At 37.7% G+C, this 15,750-nt stretch overlaps 1 protein-coding gene across 1 annotated transcript; it reads right to left on the bottom strand.

Annotated features, from left to right (window-relative positions):
- Positions 1-353: 353 nt before the first annotated feature.
- LOC149044083 (uncharacterized) lies at positions 354-1,448 on the bottom strand. Its single transcript, XM_089208633.1, has one exon. It carries the CDS (start codon positions 1,446-1,448, stop codon positions 549-551), a length of 900 nt encoding a protein of 299 aa, XP_089064759.1. The 3' UTR covers positions 354-548.
- Between the last annotated feature and the right edge of the window lie 14,302 nt (positions 1,449-15,750).

Here is a 15,750-nt window from a genome sequence, read left to right as displayed (position 1 = left end):
GCGCATACCCTATTTCCCCCTGGCTTATGAAGCCTTATCCTGAAGCGACGCGTGACCCTGGCGAGATAACATTTGACAAGGAACTGTCGTCTGCACGAGTAACCATCGAGTGCGCTTTTGGCTGCCTCAAAAGTCGTTGGCGAATTCTACAAAAGCGGTTGGATAGCAGAATAACTTTTTCTGTGAAGATTGCCATTGCTTGTGCAGTGCTGCATAACTTTTGCATTAAAATTGGGAACGAATGGGAGGATGATTTTTACGATGACGATGATGACCGCGGAAACGAACAGAACAATGACTTAATGCAGGACGGGGAAGATATAAGAGAGTTGCTAAAAAACAGTCTATGATTCTTCAAATCCCTTTTTAAAGAGAAGTGTGTGATAAAGATAATTTTTGCATTTACAACAAGAAATCAGTTCAAGCAGTACATTCATTTGTCTCCATAATTTCGTTTGATCGATTCGCAACATAAACAATAACGTGTCTTTTGATAATGGTCGATAATGATTGTCTCCCAATAGTCCAAAACAGTCTTGAATTAAAGTTCAGTTGTCTTTCTCATTCTGTTGGCCAAGGATTTTCACAATGGAGCCCATAAATTGGTTCATCATGGCTAGCTGCTGCGTCTGTGATTGTTGCAAAGAATCCATAAATGCTGTAACTTTCTCCCCCTGCTGCCTCATATCCTTTAGAGCCATCTTGAACTCTTCGTCGCTGTCATTATCAGGAGCTTTGCGTTTCGAAGCTCGTTTCCCTTTCTTTGACGCTCTTCTCTTTTCAGCTGGAGTTTGTAGCACATTGGGGCTAGATGAAGTACTGTTCTCGCCAGTAGTATCACTTGATTCAGCTACAACTTGGGGGGCACTTTCGCCGCTGATCCCCGCTTCGGCTACATTATTGAAGGTTACTAGGTCGCGGCATCCAAGGATCTTATCGACCTCATCGTAGTAGACGGATTTCCTAAGGTTTCCTCCTGTTTGGTTTTTGTTCCAATCTTTTACATTCTTGTATCTTTCTATGATGTACTTCATTTTCCGAATACATTTGTCGGCCGTCTTGTTGGACTGTAGCGCTTTCGAAATCTTCTCAGCGATCCAGGCCCACGTTTTCCTGCACTCTCTGCTTTCCAACTGATCGTGTTTTTCAGCCCATAGTTGGACTAACAGTTTTTCCTCATCTTTAGTCCATCGTTCCTGGGCCTTCTTGTTCTCGGAAGATGTACGGCGCGAAGAAGTTTGGGATGATTCCGGCATTGAGCCGTCTTCGACGAACGGAAAGGATTCTGACAACGAGCCAGAACTTGCGGTTGAAGGAGATGGGCTTGCAGTTCCTCGATCATTAAAATTGTAAGTGCTAGGCAACGGATATCTCCATCCTGATGGATATTGAGGATATTGTTGCCCCATTTCATACGGAAAGTATTGGTTGCCCGTGCTTGGATTCATGTTGCTGCGAAATGAGAACGTGACCAATTTTGCCGCGAAGTCTATAGCATAGAGACTCTGCTACATATCACCTGTCAAATCATTTCCGAATTAAAACACCCTCGCTATTGTTTTCCAAAATTTGTCTCAATTTGGCCCGCTCCAGAGGCAGTCGACGGCATCTTTGAAGTTTGTCCGCCTGCGACCAAATTTTGTTCTTCGCACTTGGTTTTTCTTTGTGATGACAGATTTTTGACATAAATAAACAGTTTTGTCCTCTAGTGCGACTTGGCCCTTAGTCATGATAATGTTCCAATTCTCCTCAACTGATCTGGTGTGGAAGTCTTAAAGGAAGGATGAGCCAAATTTAAAGTTCCAGTGGAAAACAGGAAAAACTTTCCTTTTAGGTGACCTTGGTCTTCTAGGTGTGTGTAAAGTTTCAATTCTTACGATATCATGATCTCCAAAACAAGGTTGGACTTCAGTGGCGTTTGTAGGGGTGGAATTTGAAGGAAAGAGCAAATCTAAGATTTTCCCATCACGAGTTGGATCTTTTACAACTTGATTTAGATTGTAAGTACAACACAAGTCTAGCAATTTCTCACAGGCTGCAGAGTATTGACTGTTCATTGCAATAGTATTGCTTCCACGGCATATGTCTCCTCCAAGGTTAAAATCACCACAAAGAAGTATGGAAGAGTTCGCTGGCTTCTTCTGGAATTTGGAGAGGGAGGAGTCAAGTCCATTTAATGCCTCAAGTGAGCTATTAGGATTATAAAAGGCATCAACGTATACATGTTTCTTATTCGTGAGTGAGATCTTAGCCCAGATTAGCTCACTATCAGAGGAAAGGTCGCCAAGTTCTTGACATGTCAGATCTTTGACTGCAACTAAAACCCCTCCATACCCATCTGGTCTATCCTTTCAGAAAACTGAATGACTAGGAGGGAAAGATTCACAAGTTGGAATGTGAGAATTAAGCCAGGTCTCTGTTCCGATTATAACATCTGGGTTTTCAATTTCCATTGTTACTGTTACGGTCACTGTTGCTGTGTCTGTCTTTGTCACAGTCAGAGTCACTGTTTTTTCATTGCAAATGTCGTTGTTACCATTACTATCCCTGTCACTGTCAGTGTCAGTGGCACTGTCACTGTCTTAGTCACTATTTCTGTCAGTGTCAATGTCTCTTTTACTTTCTGAAGTAAACTCGAAGCATGTGTTCATTAAAAGACCAACTTCTTCATTGCAAGCCCCAAAACACGTGGTATTTTTTACCAGCAAGGTATCCGAAGTACGGTTACAAAAAGTATCATCCTAAGACGTACGTTATGTAACAATGTAACCATAAAATTAGATAACAAAGAAATCTACGTCATCCCCCTTGTTAAAAAAAAAAAACAGTTCCTGTTAGCATGAAAATATTGTTTCCTAATAATGGTAACGGCAGTAGATGGAAGATCCACTAAGGTCTGAGTCTATATAACGAAATTAAAAAAAACGAAAACTGCAGAGGTTATATACAATACAATACAATACAATTTATTTTATGTCGGTAACGTAGGGGGTGGTTACCCAATCCCCCGAGCCAAATGGCTCATTTTGAAAACGCTCGACAGTTAAAATACAGATGTGTATATAAATATATGTACCAGTTAAATATATGTATATATGACGAAAAAAGAAACACAAAAGTATCACCTAGCCCCCTACCCCTTGTCCTAATCCTATACCTCCCCTGAAACCCTACCAGCCCTAACTTGTAGCCCTAACCCTGAAGCCTAATTACCAATTCATAACCCTACAATTGTATACTAATACATTTATTACACTTACAGCCAAGCATAGTTATGCGAGATAGGCCAGTCTTAAATTCTGCTAGAGTAGTTGCCGATTTAACTGAAGATGGTAGCTGGTTCCAGGAATTAGAGATAATCTATGAAAAAGACCTATGAATATGGCTAGAGGTATTTACAGGCTGGGAAACATTAAGAGCAGAGGAGCGCAAATTGTAGTGACAGACCCTAGGTGTGAAAAAATTAGAGATATACGAAGCTCCCTGTAGCCTGTATGCCTTGAAAAACATGATTAAAGGCGCAGTAAGACGTATTTGGATTAAGGTGTCCATACTAGCAAGCCTGAGACAGTCTTTATACTCAGTAGATCTACACAGATTAAGCACAGTTCTTAACGCGTAAAAGTTACATTTTTCCAGCTTATTTTTCAGAGGAGTAGAGATTCCCAACAATAGAGGGGAACAATATTCTAAATGAGGTAACACATATGTTTTATACAAAGAGATCATAATAGAGGAGGGTATAAGACGCTTTATTCTGCGGAGAGCGGCGATTTTTGCATATGCCTTTTTCAGCGTAATTGTTACGTGATCTTTGAAGGAGAGTTTATTGTCCAGCGTAACGCCCAGGATCTTTAGAATCGGCTTTATGTCAATAACCTGCAGCGGGTCCACAAAGAATTCGAAATTGTAGGAACTGTTTCCAAGTACCATTGCCTGCGTTTTGGTGCTATTAATTCCTAGGTAGTTGTAAGTGAACCATTCCTTATTGTAGTAACTCACTCGCTGTCCGGCGAAGGCCTTCTTCCTAGGAGTCTCGTACGGCCTCCACAAATATCTTCGTTTCAAAAGAAAACAGGGATGTGAAAACAGGTTTTTGCCTTCACAAATGAACGGACGGACGGGGACAACTCTTAAAAACTCTTCTGGGTAAAGGCTTTCCTTGGGGGCACTCGCTGGTTGCGGGAAGGTAACCGGAATCTATTACGGTTGCTGACTATCCTTGAGAGAATGACTAACGACAACAGGGTTGGCTCCAACGTAGATTTATTCTTCAAGCTCTACTACAATTTTGACCAGAACGGACCTGGCCAGGGCTGGTTCGACCCCGTTCTCTTCCTAACTTTCTCACCGCTAAGCTTTACAGAACAGTCCTATTTAAACCTAACGTACATGGATAACGTAATGCCATGAATAATCTAAAGGATCATGTAATCTACTAAACTATTGGCTAAGTAGGAATTTCGCCTTTTGCAACATCAATTACTTTAAAGAGTTCCGGTGGATAACAGTTACACAAAAGGACATGACAGGTGCCTGTTACAGTTTAACACCAATAACAACTGTTTACAGGTGACTAAAGGAGAACTGGTAGCGTTTACGCTTTGCTAAACTAAGCTTTCTACGTGGAATATTGTATTTTTTGAGCGTAAGCATGAAAGAACTCGATAACTAAAAATCCTATCGTTACAGGGAAAAACACCATCCCTACAGTTTGTAGACGTAAATAACTCTCCAGAACCCTCGTTAGGTGCCTTAATAATCCAGCAAAGAGTCAAAAAAACAGTAAATAGGCGAAGAGCGATAAAAACTCGACCTGCCATCTTGAACGCATGAACGCTTCACTTAACATGAAGAGTTATGAAGATTAAGACTTTGAAAAAAGTTGATGGCACGACAAATTGGAAATACTGTCCAAAAAATCCAAAATCTAAAATCCAAAAGAAGAAGCTAAGCCGGCTAAACAAGGTCATTCACCTAATCCAAAAATGAGGAAACGCTACTGTGATAATAATAATAATAATAATAATAATAATAATAATAATAGTAATAATTATAATAATAAAAATTTATTAAACTCTCTTGCAGTAACTTACTGAATTAACGAGTTATAATAAAATGAAAACTTAATAAGAACAACTATGTACATTTCTGTATATGTTAAGTACAAATTATACACACCACGCCAGAACATGCATCACATTTGTTAAAAATGCTTAAAAAATACTTAAAAGTGAAAAAGTCTTCGGTGCGCTTCGTTCTACAGGTAGTAACGTTCCTGTAAAAGTACCATCGTAGCACTGTACTGTAGCACTGCTCAGCAAAATGGGCCTTCTTTTTGCATCTGTTCTCATAGTGTTGAGAATGTTAGAATGAGAGCTGTATACTGTCTAATCCTTCATTCCCAACCAAATGTCCCTGATGATTCTTATGCCTTGTAACTTTTGAAGTAAGCCACATGAATATGGAATGGAACGCTTTTTTAAAGTCAACAAAAACCATCCTGACTGTCTCATTATTAGCAAGTGCTCTTCTTCAATCGTTAGTTATTTTAACAAGTAACAGTTCTGTAAAGTGACCTTCCTTGTACACCTGTTGTTGAGGATTGCTGAAATTGTGAGTGGCAATATGTGATGTAATTTAGGAAGATACACTTGACTCCATTTATTTACAAGAAACACTGAGTTACGAGTTAGGGCGGTAGTGACAACAACAATGGGGTCAGCGCTTTAAACACAGACAGAAACAAAGGAATAATAGCTGTTTTTGCCAGCTTGTTCAATTTTAATGCAACCTCATCAGGACTTCAAGCAGTATTTGACTTTAATTTTGCTAAGGCACATTTTCAAGTGCAGTTTCAGTTTCAAAAAAGTAGCAGATTGCACCAGTTATGGGGGTACAGATAAAATGACAGCTATAAATGGATCACACTGTTTGTTAAAGTATTTAATTCTGAGATCAGCAGGTAAGATTATTTCTGATACAGACTACAACCAAAGATAAAAATTAAAAATTTACGATTGTAATATTGGAATTTAGAAGAGAGATAAAAACACAATAGTAGCAGTATGAGAATTTAACTTTAAAAAACATATTGCATGCTGAACTAATTATAAGATTGATTAAAAGATTTCAATGAATGAAAAACTTTATTTAAAGAGAGAGACGCAATAATGTATTACAGTTTTCTAACTTATGGCTCTCAAAATAAATTTTAATAAATATACAAGAGAAACGATATTTAAAGTAGAATAAACTTTTAATACGCAATAAAATGGTAAGTATCTTAATTGACTAAAAACTTTAAAACATGTAAAAAATTACAAGAAATATAATAGCAGCAAATCGAGCACAGTAGATCCTCTAAGTGCTCAGCAGAGGATAGGGGTGAGAGAAATAGATTTTGTAATTTAAATTTAAGAGAGGAGGGAGAAATTTGAATGTTGGTGGAGAAGAAGAAGTAGAGAACTCTTTTAGGTCAGAACTAAGTTCATTGAGGAATTTAGTAGCAGTATAGGCAAGTGTGCGTTTCCCAGAGTTACCATGTGGGTATGGTACCTTTTAGTCATAGAGGGAGGCTCTTGTATAACGGCCTAAAAGTCCACGCGAATCAGAAAGAAATTGAAATCTGTTCCTGAGGCAATTAGGAGCATTCAGATTGAGGAGAATGCTGAAAAGAAGAAAATGTTTCCTGTATTTAATGAGATAAAAAACGGGGATCCACTTCAGTTTCAAAAATAAAGAAAGAGAAGCCAAAGAGATGTCGGCATCAAGGGGTATACACCCAGCACGCTTCTGAAGACAAAGGAGTCGTAAGAGGGGAGGTGGGAGCAGTTTCCCCAGGCAGCGGAACAATAAATTAAGTAGTTGTTAACGCAAAGGTTATAGAATCTTAAAGCAGAATCAAAGTTGAGATAAGGTTTGATACAGCAGAAAAGAGAAAGCCTACTGCTAACAATGGAGAAGATTGTATTGATATGGTATTCCTAACACATGCTACTGTCTATCATAACACCAAGCAACTTGGCATGGTCCACTTGCTCAATATATCTACCACCTATCTGGACATTAAGCGCCAAGTTGGTTAGAGTGCTGCATTTTTGCAGAGTTATAATAAGTAGAGATTTAGTTTTGGATGTGTTGAGTGACATTCGATTATTATCAGCCCAAGTAGATACAGTTCTAGCAACTTCATTCAACTGAGTGCTAACGGAAGTAATAGAGGGCCCTCGAACAAGAAGAGTAGTATCATCCGCATTTACATCGTAGAATTCACGGTAGCTCTAACGGCAAGTCATTGATGTGAATAATAAAGAAAACCTTGAAGAAAAGAAAAGAAAAGAAAACTTACTTCTTAACCTATTTCTTAAAGAAAACCTACCTTGCGGTCCACCTACAGAGATTGAAAGTGCTTCAGATAAGTGCCCTAAAACTGGGTTTTCTAAGAACGCCCAGATAGGTAAGAGCAAAACCAAGTCATGGAAAAATGGAAACAGCCATAGATACGAAGTTTATTAAGTAACGTATCATGATCCACAAGGTGAAATGCTTTCTTAAAGCCAACTAGTAAAAGTCCACTAAGGAGTTTATTATCCATGTTTGTTAAAATGTTATCAGGAAGATTGGCCATAGCAAGCTCACCCGAGTGATAACTACGGGAACCAAATTGCGAATCCAGAAGCAGCTCAAATCGGCCAGAAAGGCATCAACAGAAAAATTATTTTTTGAGGGAAAAAGCATTGGTTTAGATTAGATTAGATTGTAGCTTAGTGGCTCCTGATTTCAGCGAGACATAAGTAGGAAGACGATCGCTTAGAGTTAACGATAGGGTCCCTGATTCAAGAACATTATCACTACAATTAACCAAAACATGGTCCAAAAGTGTTCCAGATACTGGTCTTGTACAAACAGAACGGAGCTGATGAAAACCGTAAGCTTTAATTAAGACAATAAAGCGTTTAAGCTTTAGTAAAGACAATAAAGCGTTTAAGCTTTAATTAAGGCAATAAAGCGTTTAAGTAATGCAGAGTTCGAAAAAAGGTTAATGTTAAAGTCACCTAACATACAAGACTGGCAATTTTTACAATCTAAGATGTATCTTCAAAGGGGTATTAAAATTTAGTAGTAAGCTTCTCTGTTTGATATTGTTGGGAAGAGAGTTCCATAAGCTGGGTGCCACTAAAGAGAGACACTTATGGCCATAACTTACTAGCTTGACAGATGGAGTGTACCTGGACAGTAAGGGCTTGGAGGGTTAGTCTTAATATCTTGAGAGAGCAATAACATGGGCTGCAGCATTCTGGACATTTTATTGGTGATCCATCAGAAAATGAATTGACGTTATCTAGCTTAGATGTAATTAATGCGTGAACTAACGTTTTTTTTTTAACGTTTTGCTGATGTTTCTAAGGTGGAAGAAGCAGGCCTTACAAGTACTGGTCACATGTTGATCTAGTAGTATGTGCTAATCAAAAATGGCTCAAATGTTTCATGCAGAAGGGATGGCTCCATTTGTTCACCAGACACATCGATGTACTCTAATACTGGGGGTGGACGATGTTGTGCACTCAAAATCAGTAAATCGATCTTTCAAGATTGTTATTGCGATCAAAATTTGAACTTCTTTTTCTTCACGCCTTTTTATTGTCTTCATTAAAAGTATATAGGGCATCATCTGTCCACGAAAAATGACAATTTTTTTGGAAAACTCGGACTTTGAGATATATTTCTGAATCTGACACACCCCAGCACTTGCAATATTTACACCAAGGCAGTAAGAACTACAGTGACAGAGACAGTAACAATGATAGGGAGTGACGATGAAGTGATATTGACACTGAGAGTTACAGTGGCAGTCAAACTGCGAGATAGTGACATCGACAGACAGTAACAGTAAGAGAGAGATTGATAGTGTTAGAGACAGTGACTGTTAGAGAGAAAGACACGGTGACGATGAAGTGGCCGTTACAGCAACACTAACAGAGACAGTAAGCATGACAGTGAGAGTGACAAAAACCGTGACAGTGATACACTTGAAGTTAGATAAACAGACTAACATTGACAGGGAGAGTGAAATGGATGGGTACAGTTGGAGAAACAGGGAAATTGACAGTGAAAGAGAGACAAAGAAAAAGATGACAGTATCACTAACAGAGACAGTAAAAATCAATGACACTGACGATGGCATATAAAGTTGTGAAATTGACAAGGAAGTGACAGTGGCAGAGACAATAACTTCAACATGTAGATCTTCAAACAAAAAGGAATTGAAAGTACCACATTATAATTTATGTTTGTATGGCTATGGATCATTTTCAGTATCCACCACGCGTTTTTGGAATTCTTTACGAAAAGGATATATGATTGTGTGAGACTTAAGAGTGTTTAAAAATCATTTTAAAACATATCTTATCTTTTATATAAGTGAAAGAATCAAAGAGGACGCATCGATTCTCTGTTACTCTGAGTTTCGCGCCTAAGCGCTCGTCAGACAGAACTCTGACGAGCGCTTAGGCGCGAAACTCAGAGTAACAGAGAATCGATGCGTCCTCTTTGATTCTTTCACCTGTATATACCCAGCTCTGCTACCACATCATTGAGCACTTTATGCCAAGGTAGACTCTACCCCCATATTTATCTTATCTTTTATAGTTATTAATAATATTTAAATATTTAGAAACAGTAATGATCTGGTAAATTCTGACTTAGGTTTTATAATTTTATTTTATTGCACACACTCTGTTAAGCGCTTTTGGACATTTATGTAAAAAGCACTAAATAAATGATGATGATGGTGATTATTATTATTAGCGATGTCTGTAGAAAGCTACTAAGAAAATTGGAGTTCTTACGCGTCTTTGCAACACCATACCTTGTAACACAAAACTTTTCTTTAACAAAAGATTTATTTTGCCTCATCTGACATATTGCCATTCGATTTGGCTTTTCTGTAAAGCTTCTGATGCTAAAAACGTGGAACATTTGAAAGAGAGAGCTCTTAAACCAATCTATAGATCCCATTCCGAGAGTTATTAAGAGCTCCTCCGACAAGAAAACTACCTACATGAATCAACAGACAACTTGAAGATAAAGTTTTACTAATGAACAAAGTCAGATGGGCTGGCGATACCATGTATTTCTGAAATGTTTACTCTCAAAGATATGCGATATTTGCTTAGGAACTGTAACTTTACCATGCCGTGCATACGGGGTACTATGGTAGGCATACCATCAAATATATGTGACCATACCTGTAGTCGAAACTTAATAGGGAAGTAAAACGGTCATCTCGTATTCAATGTTTTGAGAGAAAGATCAGGAAGCTAGACCTAAGTACGTACATATATAATAATGATAGTAGTTACAGCTTGTGGTACTCTAAAACACCATAGCAGCACATCTTAGAGATACCACAATACAGTTCACATTCTAGTCCCTACTCTTAAATTGTCTTTTTCTTACATCTTAGCGATTTTATAGCATTTTTAATTGATGGTATTTATTTATTTATACAATAAAGTTGAAGTTTGAGTCTTAATGACCTTGCTCCACAATGCCTGAGCGATAAATTCATTAAGCGCTCTAGTATTCATGCTCGTTACACACGCAAAAGGGACTCGTACCTCTTTGAAATCTTTGAAATCTTTTAAGATCGCCATTAGGGAGTACCTCCACACACAATGTTAACATGAACCTTCATCTTTACTTGTTAATAATTACATATTTTATTGTTAATATTATTATTTTACATCTTTGTACAATTGTAAATAGATTTTGAAAAACCTTTTGAGGAACATCTATTAAAGTTTATTCTTCTATTCTAGAAACACAGTAACAGAAACAATGAGAGACATGAAGACAGAGGTAGCGATAGAGAAAGTGACACTGACAACAACAACAGTAGCAGAGATAGTTTTTAACGGTGACAAAGATATTTGTAATGAAATAACAGTGACTCTGACTGTGAAAAAAAAGACACAGAAAAGAGTAACAAAGACAGTCAATGAAGTGACTGAGACAGAGATAGTAAGAAAAACCGTGAGAATGATAATGACAATGCCGGTGACACCAACACAGACAGTGTAAATGAGAGTTAAAACAAAACAGAGTGGCATTGAGAGGGAGACAGAGAGGAATAATAACAGTGAGAGTAAGAGGGTTAGAGATAACTACTGAAGCAGGGACAAAGACAATGACTTTCACAGAATAGCGATAGTTACAATGATGATGACAGTTAAGGAAGTAGTGACATTGATGGTAACATAAAAGTAAAAGTGGTAGTGATTGAGCTGGAAAGAGTCACACTGAAGTAACTGTGACATAAAGACCCTGACAGAGACTGTGACAATGACATAGACAGTCAAAGAAACAGTATAAAGGGATCAGTGACACTGACAGTCACATAGGCAGACAAAAAGACAGTCAAAGAGACACACAGAAATAGAGGCAGAGTGACAAAGGCGGTGAAAATGAAGTAACAGTCAAACTAACAGCAACAGAGGTAGGAGAGTGACAACAGCACGAACAATGACAAGGACATTGGCAGAAAAAAAACATTGACGGTAACAATAAGAGAGAAGAGACAGCCAGTGACCATGGCGTGATATCAAAAAAAAGTTGCACCGAAGGTGTCAGTGATTGTGACGGTAACAGAGACAGTGACGGTGATAATGACAGAGACAGTGTTCATAAAAAAAGGGAATTTTCAGAGGCTGCATATATGCGTGTAAGTGTTTAACTGGACTTGCTCAGCATGATATGAATTTCATGCGACACCAGGAACAACATGATTAAAACACCAGAACGAAACTAAATTTCAGACTTCCGAGTATCCAAAGGATTAACTCCCGTAGCAAGGCAATCAGACCATCCGAGAGAGTAAATATTTTTACGCGTGATCTTTTAAATTTACAATTTAATGATTCTAGATGATATCTTGTACATTTTAATAGTTTTTATAAATTATGGCGTCCAATTTTATTGTGTGTATTTTTTAAATCCTTTGATATCCTTTTTGAAAACCATATTTATATGAAAAAGTTATCTCCAATTAAGGTCATGATATCATTGTGGACAAAGGCCATGTCCCATGGGGTGTGCGAGAGCATTTCCTTAGCACCTGACTGACCGCCTTTCTTAAAATTGCAATCAGAGCAGTTGACTTTTGATTGTCTTCAAATTTGAAGATTTAGTTTGAGGTTAAGGATTTTGTAGTGTCATTAAGAGATTTGAGACAAACACAGTAACACTGATATTTTTTATTCTAAGAGTAGAAATAATACACAGTAAAGTAGTTAAATGATGTATGAAATATAAGTTTTGAAAAATAATTGGCTACATGTACGTCCTCTTTTCGTGAATATTCTTTAATGCTGCTTTTGATCATTCACATCTAGGTTCGCAAGAGAATGCTTCAGTGAAAGAGGAGTGAAAGGTGTTTAGATGAGGTAATGACAAGAGATATTTAACATTTATCCACTGCGTGTCTTTTTTTAGTGAACATTTGCCCTTTCTTTTGGAAAACAAATATGCAACTTTTGTGATCAACACAAAAACACACAAATTAGTAGTGTGATTCTTATATACTTTTTTTTAGGAATCTTGTAAACCTCCGGATGATAGTGAGTGATCAGTAAGTGCGACGGTGACAATGATGGAGATGGCGATGGAGACTGGAATTGTAAGTATAGTCAGTGGTTTGAAGTAGAGTCAAATTCCTATTGTAAAACTTGAGAAAAAAAAAATATTTATGAAGAATTTTTCATTAAAATATCTTTTTTTTCCAGCAGATTTCTTTCAAGATGAATAATGGAGATTTTTTCCAACATTTCAGTGGTTGTACTCAAGTAATAAAGTTTAATTTCTATCTTTGAGTGATTTGTTTCTTTAATTTCTTTAGCTCCAACTCTTTGCAGTCACTTTAGATGGACAATATGAAAGTATGTAATTCCCTTTGCTGTGGTTAACTGTGTCATAAAAAAAAACTGTTTAAAATTTTAGAATTAAAAAAACTTCCATCTTGCTCGCGGGGCTTGAACCTTATATTTCCAAGTACAATTTGTACCTTACCACAGTCGGTGGCTTTCATCCAAGGGTGTTACATTTGTGCCTTGCCTCCAATGGCAATAAATATATACCTTAAATTCAGGGGTCCTGAATTCGAGCCTTAAGTTCAGAGACACCAATTTCGTACGTGAAGTTTAGGCTTTCCCGTTCAGGAGCTTTACATGTAAGGGTTCTTAGAAAAAGTACACGAGATAGTAATGTACAATCGAACATCAAGGAAAAATGAAAGTGCGCGGGGTACTAACGTAAGAATTAAACAACAGGTAGAAGTAAAAGTGTGCAAGATATTAACAAAAATATCGGGCAAAACGAGAATTGAAGGAGATACTAAAGAAATAATTGGACGACGAGAAAAAATGAAAGTGTATGAGGTGCTAACGCAACAATGGACAACAAGGAAAAAAAAGTGCACAAGATACTAGCGTAACTTTCGGACATCTAGGAAAAGTAAAAGTTTGCAAGATACTAACGTAACAACTGTGTAACAAAGGAAATGATATAAGGGCACAAGATACCAAAGTAATAATCGGACAACAAGTAAACAAAAAGTGAGATACTGACGTAACAATCGGACAACAACGAAAACGAAAAGTGGGCGAGTTTCACAACAAGGAAAACCAAAAGTGCACGAGAACTCGACGTGCAAGAAGGAAACCACGAAAACTAAAAGTGCGCAAGATACTATCATAACAATCGGGCAAAAAAGAAGCAAAAAGGGGGCAAGGTGCTAATGTAATCATGTTAATGTGACTAATGCTTTACAATCGCGAAAAACGCAAAATTAAGGTTACTTCCCACCTTCGCGGGTGTCCTTCGGGAAATAATTCGTAAGCACGCTAGTTCCACTATAATCCTAGCAAACTACATATCAGAAGAAAGCTGAATAAATGCAGTTCACGACAAAAATATAATTTAAGCGACCTTTCTTTTAAGGAAGTGTCAGGAGCCGGTAAGGCGTGAAACGACCGAAGGTTCTTCTATTGAATTTATCGGGTAGCGGATGCTGCAGCACGAGCAAAATGGCTGCACAGTCTCATTCATAAGGCATCAATCAATAAAAAGAGCGTCGGACTCTATCGATATTCTGATTGGTTGTCTAGCTATCGGCATCTAAAGTTGGAGTAGCTAAAAATATGCGAGTCGTGTTGTGTAAATGGACGCCACGGGACAAATATTTCTAATATCAAAATTTCCCGACATACTTTCGTTTGTTATTATTCTTACAATGTTTGGCGAAATTTGAAGAAAATCAGTCAAAGATATATACCTTATAAATTCGCTCAAAGTGGTTGTGTGTCTCCCAAAATCAAATACGAGATTCATAAAGGTTGGTAAACGACTCGCGCCGAAAACCATCAAGACAACGGGACCTCTTAGCGTCAGTGACGATGGATGAAGATTTTCCTGGAAAAGTAACCCATTGCAGACACGTCTTTTTTATCTGGATCGCTCAGTGGAGCGTTGAGGAGGAAGACACAATAACGATCAAAGTTGCCAAAGGCAAAGGAAAAATCTGCGACAAAAATGGAAAAACCGCAAAATATGCTGAGGAGCAAGACAACGATTCGACATACAGCTTTCAAAATTACGATTCGAGGCAATTGTTAATGTTTTTGCATCAAGGCTGGTACTTGCATAAAGAAAAGGAAACCTTGTTTTTAACATCATTTATGGCAAACTTTGGTTTAACAGCGACTTCTTTGTTCGAAATCTGGACACCAGCATGGAGCTCTGACAGTATCAGTCGCTTTCACATAGAAATTTTTTTTCTTTTCTTAACAGAATGGTACTCTTTCTTTCTTCTTTGGCCTGTTCTTTTTTTTGTTGTTGTTGTTTTTTTGTTTTGTTTTGTTTTGTTTTTTTTACTAAGGACTTTGTTCCGCTTTTGATTTTCCACGAGCAAAGATTTTTCCATGAACAAAGAGCTTCCATCTGTCAATTTTGTAGAGTGCGCGATTTAAACAAAATATGGAAACAACATGAAAATCGACCCCCAACAGCAGCGGTTGCCGCGAAAATTTCCCCAGGGGATTGGCCTAGGTCCGAGATTATAACACCTTACTGATTTATTAACTTTTATTTGAAAATACGTTTTTTTAAATAACTTACGTCTCTTACGATTCATCTTGAGCTTTAAATGTCCAATCGAATTTTTATCTTACTTAAGTAGAAATATGTTATTAAGAATTTATAAACAGACTATATTTGTGTTTATAAAGGGGTAAGTTTCTAAAGAAACTGTGGTACTGCGTCGGTGGGAGAGTATAGCAGGCAATTTAGTGTTAACAACTGGGTTGAAAACGTAAATAGCCACCGTAAAGGGTAAAAATCGCTCTGACGAAGGGCTCACGCTCGAAACGTCAGCTTTTTTACCCTTTACGGTGGCTAATTTACGTTTTCAACCCAGTTGTTAACACTAAATTACCTGCTATATTTGTGTTTATAGTTTGGGGAGATTGTGATAAGCAGAATTCTCAGCGTTTTGAACGCCTCCGAAACCAAGCAGTGAGTGCCAAATTCTCCTTTGTGCTTGGTAGAGGCATAGCGGTACTTTGGACATTGTGGTAACTGTCAATATTAACGATATAAGAAATCGTCTAAGTCTTGAAATTTTTCTTAAATGACCCCGATCCAACAAACCTACAATAGCACTTACTTGGCTGTACCTCTTTCTTAATTAATCAT

This window comes from Pocillopora damicornis, chromosome 6 (assembly GCF_964200805.1).
Source record: "Pocillopora damicornis chromosome 6, jaPocDami1.2, whole genome shotgun sequence".
NCBI classification, from domain to species: Eukaryota; Metazoa; Cnidaria; class Anthozoa; order Scleractinia; family Pocilloporidae; genus Pocillopora; species Pocillopora damicornis.
This window is presented reverse-complemented; position numbering and strand designations above follow the sequence as displayed.